The 14,821-nt window shown below is 42.4% G+C and overlaps 1 protein-coding gene across 1 annotated transcript in view; it reads left to right on the top strand.

The window, feature by feature from the left end:
- The window catches only part of LOC124556186 (Down syndrome cell adhesion molecule-like protein Dscam2), a 604,696-nt gene that overhangs the window by 295,315 nt on the left and 294,560 nt on the right, over positions 1 to 14,821 (top strand). The window contains exons 12-13 of the mRNA XM_047130181.1: positions 5,604 to 5,723; positions 7,850 to 8,065. Coding sequence (XP_046986137.1) covers positions 5,604 to 5,723; positions 7,850 to 8,065 — 336 coding nt within the window. The remainder of the gene's footprint in view (positions 1 to 5,603; positions 5,724 to 7,849; positions 8,066 to 14,821) is intronic.

Here is a 14,821-nt window from a genome sequence, read left to right as displayed (position 1 = left end):
CATCTGGGCACACAAGCCCTCTTATCTGTGTTGTGGTAGCTGTATGATCATAGCCGGCCGCTGTGGCCGAGCAGTTCTAGGTGCTACAGTCTGGAACCGCACAACTGCTATGGTCGCAGGTTCGAATCCTGCCTCGAGCATGGATGTGTGTGTTGTCCTTAGGTTAGTTAGGTTTAAGTTGTTCTAAGTTCTAGGGGACTGATGACCTCAGAAGTTAAGTTCCATAGTGCTCCGAGCCATTTGAACCATTTTTGTATGATCATACGCATCTGCCTTTACTGTACAATAATCCTGGTAGGTGTCTGTGCTGTGTGTATGTGCAGGATCTCATCTACAGGTTCACTGATATCAGCATAATTGCACAACTGATGCAGCGTGTCCAACTTGCATGACAATTCTCAGAAAGGACCATCCCATATCTCAGAAGGCTACAGTCTGACCCCTTTCTAATTCACTCAGTTGGGTGTAGAATACAAGAACACATCTCTGTGGCATGGTTACCTGCTTGCTTCACATGTTTGCACCACACTGAGCTGTGAGCATTCCTTATTACAGGGTGGACACAGATTACACTCTGGTAGCTGTGTCGCTACACTATGTGTTGGCAGACAATGTTGAAACCATTATCAATACATCTACTATTCTCCAGGTAGCATATGCCATCACTGAATCAAAATTGACATCATCTTTCCAGGTACACTATTTCTTTTTGTGACAGTGTGTGTGTGTGTGTGTGTGTGTGTGTGTGTGTGTGTGTGTGTGTGTGTGTGTGTGTGTGTGTGTCCGGCATCAGTGTCTTCTCCTAAATCTCAGGGTCAATTTCAACCAAATTTGGTACATAAACAGAAAACTTAACAACTATCAAAACACTAGGGGTTGGAACCTTCTATCTCTTGTAGGAATAGAGATATGGACAGAAACATGTTTTTTAACCCCTGCCATGTAAGCTGCCCAGCATGACAGGGTATAGTATTAGCTTGCCATATCAACCTGACTTGCAGGGTGGCCTACATGTCAGACTTAAAAGTGTAGAGGACAGTTAGAGAGAGTGGGACAGACGGAGATGGTCAGATAAAATGTGGAGGGGGTGATGGGCAGAGAGAGGAGCATGTTGTGTGGGTATTATCAGCATGGCTTTCAGGAGCTACACATGTGGATGGGCATGACTTTGCCAAGTGAAGTGTCAAGGAGATGGACAGAAACACAGAAACAAAGGGGAAGAAAGAGGTGGACCAAGTAAGGCGGAGAGGAAGAGATAGACATCGGAGAGCCAGAGGAGATGATGGACATTCAGAGGGTAAGGAGGAGGTGTACAGAGAGAGAGAGAGAGAGAGAGAGAGAGGAGGTGGTACTGGATAGTAGAGGGGGAAGAGAAGGAGATGGACAGAGAGAGTGTGGAGAAGGATAAGATGGACACAGAAAAAGGGGGGGGGGGGGTTAGAGGTCATGGGCAGCGAGAGGGGTGAGGAGGGGGCAGACAGAGAGAGAAGGAGGAAATGTACAGAGAGAGAGGAGAGAAGGAGGTAATCAGAAAGAGGAGGAGCGAGAGATGGATAAGGATGGGGAGGAGGAGATGAAGAGATATAAGGGGAGGAGGAGATGGACACTGAGAGAGGGTCGAATAGAAGATGAAAAAAGTGAAGCAGAGGAGGAGACGGTTGGAGAGATTGGGAAGGAGGAGATGGAGAGGCAGAGAGAGTGGGGAGGAGGAGGTGAAAAAGCAGAGCTTAGTGGATGACATGTACAGAGAGATGGGGAGAGGAAGTGGTGGGCAGACAGAGGGGGAGAGGAGATGTGCACAGTATATGTGTCAAATATATATGTGAGTGAAGCCAGGGGGAAGGGGCTAATTATTAATAAAATTCAAATTCTTGTATTAACATTCAGCTCTTGTAGATAAAATCAGTCACATGGAGATTAATGCATACTTTCTAATTTGATACAAATTTTGAGATGCAAAATCATTTTAAATATTTGAATGAAGAGTGTACATATAAGTGTGACTGTTTCAAGCTGAGGGAGCTGAATTTAAACAGGAAAACCCCCTGCAGTAACTAACATGATTCATTTTGACAAGTAGACAAAACACCTCAAATGCAGAAAATTAATACTCTAAGTGGTGTGTAACATGAGATATTTCTCATGTCTTGATTTTAGAACAATTCTGTTTCTAGACTCAATGAATGACTCATTCACAGATATTGATTCTTTATTGGTTCAATTTGCAAATGATGCTTGTGTACTAATTTAAGGTAATGATTCAGTAAAAAATCTTGATTCTATTGAATTCACCCTTAATATATCCTGGTTTAGGGTAAATGGATTAAAACACACACACACACACACACACACACACACACACACACACACACACACACATATACATTAGAGCAGAGAGAGAGAGACTGGGAGATCAGGGAGCTCGCTTAAGACTAATGTCAGTTATTTCTGAATTTTTACTAACTGTAGAAGTTTGTAAGTTTTATTTTTGAAGAGAAAGATTATCTAAATGACAGACTAAAATGATATAAAGGCCAAAGACTTATTACTGGGTATGTGAAAGTGTTTCTGCTATGGGTCATGGGAGGAGACTAAACAAGTCCAGAAATGTCAAACTAGGAAGACGTTATGTCCCATAATTAGCAGCAGGTTCACAAGCCAACTGATTTGAAGAAAATGTCATTTATTTTACAAAGTATATTATTTCCTATGACTTCTTCCAAGAACTGCAGATCAGGAATAAGTTTCACTTGGTTTTTTTTTAAGATCATTCAGCATTATGATGACTATTATTCAATCACAGATGGATTTAACATATTAAAAGATTCACATTAAATGTTACTTGGTGAGTGGGTCTCACACTATACATTATTTTAGAATGAAAATTTTACCCTCTCCAGTGTATCTAAAGCTGAAGGTAGGTGGACCACAAATATGAGGATTGTCCACTTGATAAATTGCCCCAATGGAAAGTATTTTATTGAAATTGAACACCATTAACACTTCAGAATGTATTTTTACTTCTGAGCCACCAAATGAGGTTACTTCTGCAGCCACACCTTGCTGAGTTTCTGTTTGATCAAAACAGCTAGTTTTCTTCTACCTTTCAGTTTAACAAATAATGTAAAACACTTACATCAGTAAACTTGTAATCTTTCCATGTATAATATAGGTACCTTACATGTTTCTAAAATACATTTTATCTCTATACGTTCTGATTTCACAGTTAAATGGACTGCCACTGAAGAGAGAATGATATGAGCTCTTAGAGATGAAATAAGTCTATAAATATGGACAAATTCTGAGAACTAATTGAGTTTGTGTGTACATATTTACTGACTGCTGCATCTTGCACCTCTCCCTTACGTACTGATGAACTGTAACAAAACTAAATCAGATAAGAAAACTTCTGTTCCTTCCATTCCATAATCAAAGAACAATCAGGTATCCAAAAAAAGGCACTGTGATTAAACCACATTACTTAAACAGTTGACTGTATATATTGCGGAAACACAATTTGAGTTTTAAAGATTTGTTTCTTGTTATTAGTTTTGGATCATTGTCCCAACCCTCAGACATCTTGCTCCAACTTGTAATTCCCTTCTGTCCTGAGTCTTCTTCATTTAGTTGTTCTGATTTCACATTCATAATTGTACTATTTTTAAAAGAGAACCAGTTACCATTGATATTTGAATCCTGTTTACAATCAGTGTTACAAGATCACAAAGAAAAAATGCCAAAAACCAAAATGAACTTTATATTAAAATTTTCTTTTTTTTTTTTTTTTGTATTACAGTGAGTCCTTTTTTTTTTAATTTCGGTTGCTGGATTTGCCTCAAACTATTTTACACAAAAATGGTACCATTATCTGGTGATTTTAACTTTCATTATCATGCCAATGAAACCAAGAAACAGTTTTCCTGACTGAATGGATTCATGATATACACTCTAAGATAAAAAAAAGTGACACACTACAAAGGAATTATCCAAATGTGATGGAAATCAGTAGATGCGCTGTACATGAACAGACAAACAAATGATTATGATTTCAGAAAAATTGGATGATTTATTCAAGAGAAAGAGCTTCGCAAATTGAGCATGTCAGTAATGTGTTGGTCCACTTCTGGTCCTCGTGCAAGCAACTGTTTGGCTTGGCACTGATTGATAGATTTGCTGGATGTCCTCCTGAGGGATACTGTGCCAAATTCTGTCCAATTAGCATGTTAGATTGTCAAAATCCAGAGTTGGTTGGAGAGTCAAATCCATAATGCTCAAAATGTTCTCCATTGGGAAGAGATCCAGTGACCTTGCTGGCCAAGACAGGGCTTGGAAAGCATGAAGACAAGCAGTAGAAACCCTCACCAAGTGTGGACGGGCATTATCTTCCTGAAATGTAATCCCAGGGTGGCTTGTTATGAAGGGAAACAGAACGGGGTATAGAATATTGTTGACATATCACTGTACTGTAAGGATGCTGTGAATGACAACTGTAGGAACCCTGCTATTAAAAGAAAGAGCACCCCAGACCATCACTCCTGCTTGTCAGGCCATATGGTGGGCGACAGCAGTCAGGTTGGTATCCCACTGCTGTCCATGGAATCCCAAGACGTGTCTTTGGTCTGGAATCCATTTAACTGGAGTAAATTGTCTTCAGTGATGAGCAGCAAAGATTTGTATGGACATGCCCCAGACAGATTTGGTATACCAACCTGACTGTCACCTGCCATATGGCCCGACAAGTGCGAGTGATGGTCTGGGGTGCCATTTCTTTTCGTAGCAGAACCCCTTTGGTCATCCACAGCATCCTTACAGCACAGTGGCACATTGATGATACTCTACAACCCATTTTGTTGTCCTTCATGTCAATCCATCCTGGCATTACATTCCAATAAGATAATACCTGCCCACGCACAAGAAGAGTTCTACTGCTTGCCTTTGTCCTTTCCTAACCATACCTTGGACAGCAAGGTTGCCAAATTTCTCTGTAACTGAGAATGTTTGGTGCATTATGGGGACAATCTAACATTATGATTGATCAGAATTTAGCATGATATCCCTCAGGAGGACACCCAATAACTGTGTCAACCAATGCTAAGTGCTTGACTAAGAGCCACAGGTGGACCAACACGTTATTGTCTTGCTCATTTTGTAAAGTTCCTTTTCTTGAATTAATGATCCAATTTTTTGTGAAACTGTAATCATTTGTTTGTCTTCACATGGACATTACATCTACTGATTTCTGTCCCATGTGGATAATTGCTTCATGGTGCATCATTTTTTTAAAATGCCACTAAGCAACTGTTACAAAACTGTCAAAGGCACTTCCAAAAGTCATTGTGTGATTGAAAGCTCTTTTGTCAGGCATCTTTAACTTTTTTTCTTTTTCTGGCAGAAACAAAAGACAAAAGCGTTGCTGCAAGTTTTCAAACAGTATATTACCAACCAGTAAAGATGGTTTTCAAGTCAATTTAGAAACCTCTTAATGGTTTTCAATACACAGATAGTGAAAAAAGAGACTCTAGCTTCAGTAGAATTCTTATATATACATATGTATAATATGTGCTTGGAAATATGTAGCTAGTAGATAATTTGTTGCCTTACAGTTCCACCAACCTGGGTGGTTGAACCAAAGGATACCTCAGCCAAGCTGGGACAGTCTGTAATCATAGACTGTAAAGTAGATGGTTTCCCACAGCCCACAGTGTCATGGAAAAAAGCATCAGGTACTGCATTTCTAGTTTAGCAGGCCCCCATCTCTCTCTCTCTCTCTCTTTCTCTCTCTCTCTCTCTCTCTCTCTCTCTCTCTCTCTCTCTCGTTTAACAGCAATATATAATTCCTCCTTTTGAATTGAACTGAAAAGTGTGTCTTCAGAGAGTATTTAAATGACATAACATGTATGCAACTTGATTACATATTAACAGAATAATAGTACTGCAAACCTCCATCCCACCTTCAGTGGTTCCCCCTCTTGATCCTGGGTTACCTGATACATTTACTTTGTGCTGGTAATAGTCAATCATATTTTTCTATACAGCTTTAAGGACATTGTGTCCGTTTTGCTTTATTCAACATTCATTTTCCCATACATCATTTATTTAGTTTTTGCAACATGGTACAATAATTTAAAAGTTTTGCCATCCAATTGTCTTTGATTAAAATTAAAACCACATTTTGTCGACAGCCTGAAGGTTGGTTTGAACACCAAAGTGCTTTACTAGTATGATATTAGATATGATTTTGCCTAGGACCAACTGAGAATGGAAACTCAAATCTTTGGATATCTAATCTGACAGTTACCCACTTACTCTCTGAATGACACAATTAAATTAATGCACTTGTAAATATAAATTTCTGTCAACTGATAAATATTTAATTATGAGGTACATTCAATAAGTAATGAAACACATTTTGTTTCTGAAAGCAGGTTGGTTTTATTCAGGATTGCAATATACCATATTATTCCCTCTCTGTTGGCTATAAAATCCTATTTTTCAATATAATCTCTATTATGTGTGCCATGTGCCATCTTACTTTGAGGACCTGTATACCAACATGTTACCACTCCACTGGTTGACTTCAGAGCCATTGTCTTGCTGCATCAATATCTTCCCATCAGCCAACTGCTTCCCTTGAAGTGCATCCTTCATTGGGCCAACAGATGAAAGTCAGAAGGTCTGAGATCTGGGTTGTAGGACTGATGAAGAAGAACAGTCCAATGAAGTGTTGTGGACTCCTTTCAGGTCTGCAGACTTATGTGAGTCTTTGTGTTGTCGTGGAGAAGGAGACGTTTGTTTGCATTTTTGTGGCAATGAACATGCTGAAGTTGTTTCTTCAGCTTCCTGAGGGTAGCATGATACATAATAGAATTGATCATTGCACCATAAGGGAGGACGTGAAATAGAATAACCCCTTCAGAGTCCATGAAGACTGTCACTACAATTTTATTTCCTGTGGGTGCAGCTTTGAACTTTTCCTTTGGAGGATAGGTGATGTGGCACCACTCCATGGATTGGTGTTTTGTTTCTAGTTCAAAGTGATGAACCCATGTTTCATTGCCTGTGTTGATGTCTAATACAGAATTGTCACAATCAGCCTCATAACATGCAATCAATTCCAAAAAAAATTGTCCTTCTGTCAGACAGTGGTGAACCTAGTGGGCATACAACTTTGACTATCCCAACTGGTGAATGAGTGTGTCAGCACTACCAACAGAGACATGCAGTTGTACAGCAAGCTGTTGAATGTGATTCATCACTCACCTCAAAGGAAAGTGTATGTATGATCAAACATTGTAGGAATCACTGGATGGCCAGAATGAGGGAGATAAGACAGGTTGATGCAACCTTAATTGTGATGATGCCAGATACCTCTCTCTATGACTCACCATTCATTTGTTCACTGCCAGGTCTCCATAGGCATTATTCTCCATGAATATCTGTGACGCTCTGGTTTCCTCCCAAAAGAAACTCACTGACAGCTCTCTGCTTTGAATACACCTCCATTAAAGATGCAATTTTGATGGCTATGTATAGCACTGCCACCTACTGGAATTTTGTGAAACTATAGGGGTGAAGCAGAATATTCCACAATGTCCCACAACAAATTCTGAATTTTTTTCAACTGAAATTGGCAGAGATAAAAATGTGTTGCCTTACTTATTATACAACCCTCAAAATTAAGTTATGTGCAATTTACACTGCAATACAAATGTTGTTCAGAGGCCTACTTAATTTGTATTTTTATGATATTAGATGACTTAAATACAGTAAGTGTTTCGTCATAAAAGAATGAAAAATATATACCCGCTACTACAAACCTGAAGTTGTTAATATATCATTTCTTTTTCAGGTTCTAAACCTGGACATTACTTGGATTTAGCTCATCAACACAGAAAGGAATCAAAACTGTTAAAAGTCAATGCTAACCCAGAACCAGTTCAGGTTTTAGCAAATGGCTCCTTATTTATAGAAACAATCTCTCAGGATGATGAAGGACATTATCTGTGTGAGGCGAGCAACAATATTAGTGTTGGACTGAGTGCTGTAGTCCAACTAACAGTACATGGTAGGGCCTATATCAATTATTTGACTAAGTAATACTTAAAAAGTATCTTCATATTCTCAGTAAGTTTTCTTCAGATGATTTTTAATTCGAACAACTTATTCAGTAGTGTTATGAAACTATACAGTCAGTTAAATATTAATGTGAGAAATCTATTTCACAATTGAGTATCAAAGTATGTGATTCCAACATCCAAAAATGTTGGTATAAAGTGAAATATTTAAATTTAATCTGTTACAGTATTCTACCTGGGCAACTGACAAAATATCAGCAATAATAAAAACATATTATATACAAAGTAATTTTACATAATTTTTCTGCTGGGCAGCTTAAACACATCATAGTGAAGGAATGATGATTTTATGAATTTCCTCTGCATAAAACCAGGAAAGTTAAAGTATTAGATGTGTAATTTCTCAGTGGAATTTTTTCTTTCTTAAAACTCTCTACCAAACTGTCGCTTGGACTTGATAAGCAACACATGAGGTATGTGGCACATTTTGTAAGTCACCAAGTAACTACTCATTACATAATCATTCATTCTGTGACAGTGTGTAACTGTTTCACACAACAAAGTGAGTCACTTCTGACTGCTGCCAAATATGTGCTCAGTGTTGTGGTTGGCAGGAGAGCCAACACCGTGTTACTAGAGGAGGCCGAAATGCACGTGTTTTAGCTCATGCAGGCTGGCGTGAGGTCTAGAACAGGACAAGGAAATTAGAATTTAGAAAAACGAACATAGCTGGTGGAATACTTAACTTCAATCCATTAATGATGACCGTTGGTCTTGACAGTACATGATTCACAATATCAATAGTAACTGATAATGGCGCCTTGCTAGGTCATAGCAAATGACATAGCTGAAGGCTATGCTAAACTATCGTCTCGGCAAATGAGAATGTAAGTAGGCAGTGAACCATCGCTAGCAAAGTCGGCTGTACAACTGGGGCGAGTGCTAGGAAGTCTCTCTAGACCTGCCATGTGGCGGCGCTTGGTCTGCAATCACTGATAGTGGCGACACGCGGGTTTGACGTATACTAACAGACCGCGGCTGATTTAAAGGCTACCACCTAGCAAGTGTGTTGTCTGGTGGTGACACCACATTCCTACCCCGCAAATCGGCGTACAGTTGTGGTATAAGGCTTCCACCCGCCGTAGGGAGAGGACCCCATGTTGACGTGTGCGACGAGGTGGGGAGCCTAACAACAGCCGAGGCTGTGCCACCCGCACCCTGCCATTCGGACTGCAGGGAGCTAGGAAACGCCTGAAAACCTGCTCCAGGGTGCACGCCAACATGCGGTGTGTGCACCCACAGAGAGACAGGAGGGGCCGAATCGACCTCCATCGGGCTGGGACACCTGATGGGCGAAGATGACATATGGTCTGAAGCGGGCAAGAGTTCCATGTTGGAGGACAACTGGTCACAGGAAGCGACCGGCAGCGTGTGACCGAGGGAGGCTCCCGGAGGTTGCAGCGACACGTGCACTGCAGGCGTCGCCGGTGGGAGAACAGGCGGCAGTGGCGGCGGTGCATCGCCATGGGGCAAAATGGAAGGCAGCGTCGGTAACACCTGGGGCTGAGGCAAGCCAGTAGATGGGTCCCCATGGCGCTGACTGGATGGCACTGTCACTGAAAGCAGGCGGCGAGCGGCAGATCCCATGCGACGACAGAGGCGCAGCTGATTGAGATGCCGATGCACCTCACCAGAGGCCCCCAAAACCAGATACATAGCACGGCCAAGGCAGCGAAGAATGCGCCCTTTGAGCCAACGCCGTGAACCTCGATAGTGGCAATAGTAGACAACGTCGCCTGGAGCAAAAGCGGGTGTCTGCCGCTGCACAGGAACCTGGTGCGGCAGATGTAGCAAAGACATCAAGGTTCAATGATGTCGACCGTGGAGCAACTCAGCCGGTGAACAACCATCTCGGGGTGAGAGCGATACGAGGACAAAAAGGGCAATAACGCGTCCACCCGAGAATGCGACTCTTTCAACTTCAACATCTGTGACTTGAAAGTCCTGACCAGTCGTTCAGCGGCACCGTTTGACTGTGGCGAAAATGGCGCGGACGTCAGATATTGAATACTTTTGGCCTTGCAGAATGACTGAAATTCTGAGGACATGAATTGTGGGCCATTGTCGGAAACAATAGTCTGTGGAAGACCTTCAATGCAAAAGATGGCAGATAACGCTTGGACGGTGGCAGATGACGTCGTGGAAGACATCTGGACAACAAAAGGAAAATTACTGAATGAATCTACCACAACCAACCATCGAGCATTCCAGAATGGACCAGCAAAATCGATGTGTAAGTGTTGCCAAGGGGAAGTGGCTTCTGGCCATGCAAAGAATTTCCGCGGTGGTGCTGATTGTTGTTCGGCACACACCGTGCAAGAAGAGCACATATTCGTAAATGCGGCATCGATTCCGAACCAAGTACAGTGCTGACAAGCAAGTTGTTTCGTTCTCACTATACCCCAATGTCCTCGGTGGAGAAGCTGTAAGACAGAGGACTGTAATGAATGTGGGACCACGACTCTGGACTGATCATTATCAGAACGCAACAGCAAAACACCACGTTGTACAAAAAGTCTCTCCTGGTGAGCACAAAATCGGTGAACCAACGGATCCCTGATCCGTGACTTTGACAATGGCCATTGCGTAGCAACAAAACGCAGAACGGTAGCAAGGACAGGGTCGGCAGCTGTGGCTGTAGCTACGTGACGAAAATCAATCGGAAACAATTCGACCACCTCATTGGTTTCCGAATCAATGAACACGCAAGCAAGTTCGGAGGAATCAAATGCCGTATCCTCAGCAACAGGAAAGCAGGACAACGCATTGGCGTTTCCGTGCTTAGCAGTGGACCGATACAAGATATCGTAGCGGTACTGCGAGAGGAAAATAGACCAGCGAATGAAATTCTGCGCTGTACGTGGAGGTACAGGCTTGGTTGAATGAAAAAGCGATGTCAAAGGTTTGTGGTCTGTGATTATGGTAAAGTGACGACCATACAAGAAATCATTAAACTTTGTAACACCAAATACGAGAGCCAATGCTTCTTTCTCGATCTGCGAATAATTTCTTTGCGCAGACGAGAGCAATTTGGACGCAAAGGCAATAGAGCGATCATGCAATCCATCTTTGTGCGCAAGCACAGCACCGATCCTGAAATCCGATGCATCCACCATCAACAAAAGGGGCTTCTGGGGATCGAATGGCGTAAGGCAAGTATTGGAAAGCAACGCTGATTTCAACTGGCAAAAGGCGCGTTCGCATTCCATCGTGCAGATGAACGGAACACCTTTACGGCGTAAGCGATGAAGCGGAGCTGAAATGGAAGAGACGTGTGGAACATATCGGTGATAATAGTAGATTTTTCCCAGCACACTCTGTAGCTGCTTCAAATTCTGCGGCGAAGGCAAGTCTTGTATGGCATGGAGGTGCTCGGGACTGGGATGTATGCCTTGGGCATTGAGTACATGTCCCAGGTATGGCAAGTCACGAGCAAAAAACACACATTTGTCCTTCCGCAAGCGAAGACCATTTTGTTGTAAGACCTGAAATAATGTTCTGAGAATGGCCAAATGTTCTTCTTCCGTCTTTCCGGAGATCACAATATCGTCCAGATAATTTGCTGCAGCAGGGACCGATGCACAAACAGTTTGTCGATATTGCTGAAACAATGCAGGGGCGGATGCACACCCACGTGGCAGTCGTTTGAATCGATACAAATCAAGATGCGTGTAAACCACCAATACACGCTGGGATTCTTCGTCCACCGGTATTTGCAAGTACGCATCTGCTAGGTCCAACTTCGAAAAATATTTACCCGGGCACAATTTGTCAAAAAATCTTTCAGGCGGGGTAAAGGAAAAGTTGCAATCACGAGTTGTGGATTCACTGTTGCCTTGAAGTCCACACAAAGTCTCAATTTTCCCGAAGGTTTTGGAAAAATTACTAAGGGTGATGCCCAGAGAGAAGCCTGCCCACGTTCAATTACACCTTGTGATTCCAATTCGTGTAATGTTTTTGTGACCTCATCACGCAATGTGTGGGGAACATTGCGTGCTTTGAAAAATTTCGGTTGCGGGTTTACTTTCAGTTCCAAATGTGATTTATAGTTCTTAGCGCAACCGAGGCCCGGTGCAAAAATATCTGCAAATTCTTCACATAGACGAGAAACACTGTCTGAAGGCACAGTCTGGTTCACTGATAGGACCTGATTGGTTATAGACAAGTTAAACAACTGAAATAAATCGAAACCAAACAAGTTCACTGCAGAAGAAGAACGAAGGACATAAAATGACACAAGTTTTGTTTGTCCTTTGTATGTTACAAGAAGGCTGCACTGTCCTAACACAGGGATCTCTTAACCTGAATAGCTAGTTAACTTAACATTTGCAGCACGCAATGGAGGTGTGCCCAGCAGTTTGTAAGTGTCTTGATTGATCAGTGAAACTGCAGCCCCGGTATCGAGCTGGAATGGTATCACTTTCCCGTTAATGTCCAAGTCCACAAAAAGTTTATTGTCCTGCTGACGACAAGAGCGACTGTCTCGTGCAACGTGAACTGACACTGGTACAAAATCACTTGTGACGTGACGGGAGTTCCAGCGATGTTGACACACGCTATTTCTGGGACGAACACAGTCACTGTTAGAGAGAGTGGCACTGGGCGGAGTGGAATGAACTACATGAATTTCCATGGGCGAAGTTTTGCGAGCCTGAGTATCCCTGGTTCGATTCAGATTCCAGCGCAAAGCAAAGCGCCTGGAATGGTTTTGAGCTTCCGATCTGAGCTTTTTCTGGTAAACACTCTGAACATGCCCTTTTTTATTACAATAAAAGCAAGTAGCTTGGCGTGACGGGCAATTCTCACGCGAATGTCTAGTAGTGCACCGCGGGCAGGATTTGAGCACTGCATTTGCTTGCCAGCGTAGCACACGTGGCTGAGAGCCTGGTGGCAGTGGCGCGGAAGGGCTCGGGGGCTGTTTACTGCTCTGTGCAGCTCGCCCGGTGGGCTGGTTGACCTGACACATGGCTGGTGAAGTTTCAAATGATTCCTGAGCAAAGTCAAGTGTCTGCTGCCGATCCAATATGTCCATCACTTGTTGAAGGGAGGGATTGACTAGTTTCAAAATCTGTTCAGTTATACGAACATCAGAAACGTTCTGTGCAATTGCATCACGTACTATAGTATCTGAATAATGGAGTGCACATTGACACTCAAAAGCACAATCCCTAGTAAGGCCTTTGAAGTTTGCAACCCACTCCCGATTAGTCTGACCTGCTGTACATTTTGTACGAAAGAAGGTATACCGTTTTGCAACTACATTGACTGATTCTATGAAATATGCATCTAATGCAGACAAAATTTCCTTGTAGGACAGAGTTGCTACGTCGCGTCGGGGAAATAATTTGACTATCACACGGTACGTGTTCACCCCGACTGATGATAACAAAAAAGGCTGCCGCTCGTTACCTTGAATTCTGTAGGTGGCGAGATGGAATCCAAATTGGCGTGACCCCACCGTCCAGCTTTGCAGTGCAGCATCAAAAGGTCGAAAAGTTGGTGCAACTGCGTTTTGTGGCTGTGTTAGCGGTGGAGGAGCTGCTGCCGCATCGTTTTGCATCGCACATTGACCCTGGATGAGCTGTCCAAGGGCATCCAGTAATGCCTGCGTCTGCTGATTCTGTAAGCGATAAAATTCGGACAGTACATCTGGAGATTGTGGCAAAACCATTACACAAGTAAATCAGGGCAATATCAATAAGAACATGGTTGTGCCTCGTCGCCGATGTTGTGGTTGGCAGGAGAGTCAACACTGTGTTACTAGAGGAGGACCAAATGCACGCGTTTTAGCTCACGCAGGCTGGCGTGAGGTCTGGAACAGGACAAGGAAATTAGAATTTAGAAAAATGGACGTAGCTGGTGGAATACTTAAGTTTAATCCGTTAATGATGAACGTCGGTCTTGACGGTACATGATTCACAATATCAATAGTAATTGATAATGGCGCCTTGCTAGGTCATAGCAAATGATGTAGCTGAAGGCTATGCTAAACTATCGTCTCGGCAAATGAGAACGTAAGTAGGCAGTGAACCATCACTAGCACAGTTGGCTGTACAACTGGGGCGAGTGCTAGGAAGTCTCTATAGACCTGCCGTGTGGCGGTGCTCGGTCTGCAATCATTGACAGTGGCAACACGCGGGTCCGACGTATACAAACGGACCGCGGCCGATTTAAAGGCTACCACCTAGCAAGTGTGGTGTCTGGCGGTGACACCACACTCAGAAATAAAGAAACAAGATAGAATAAACAAAAGCTGAAAAAGTAAGTATGGAGGCTTTTCTACGTACCTCCCATAAAAAAATTTGAATTGAATAATAAGAAGATCAAATAAAAACTTTCAAGATTGTCCCCTAACTATCAAAGGTGTTATGTATACTTTGGAAAAATACTCTTCAAGTACAGATAACAACTGGAACACAGATTATGGTCAAAACAAAGAGTGAAACTTATATGGGATCTAGTGACTTGATAGAAAGAAGTCTTCTAAATTTCAACATCTCTTCAAATTGTAGAACATGAACAAAAAAATGACCCATTGTGAAGAAAGAAAATGTAAGTAGAGGCAGTGGGCATTGGAAGTGAAGATGATTATATTTCCTCAAGGGAAAAATGGAGAAAATGAGTCCTGGTTGTAGGACGAAATTGTTGAATTGAAGACAGGTCCACTGTAATTAAGAGTGTGAAAT

This window comes from Schistocerca americana, chromosome X (assembly GCF_021461395.2).
Source record: "Schistocerca americana isolate TAMUIC-IGC-003095 chromosome X, iqSchAmer2.1, whole genome shotgun sequence".
Lineage (NCBI taxonomy): Eukaryota > Metazoa > Arthropoda > Insecta > Orthoptera > Acrididae > Schistocerca > Schistocerca americana.
The sequence above is the reverse complement of the archived record's forward strand: the minus strand, read 5'-3'. Positions and strand labels throughout refer to the sequence as shown.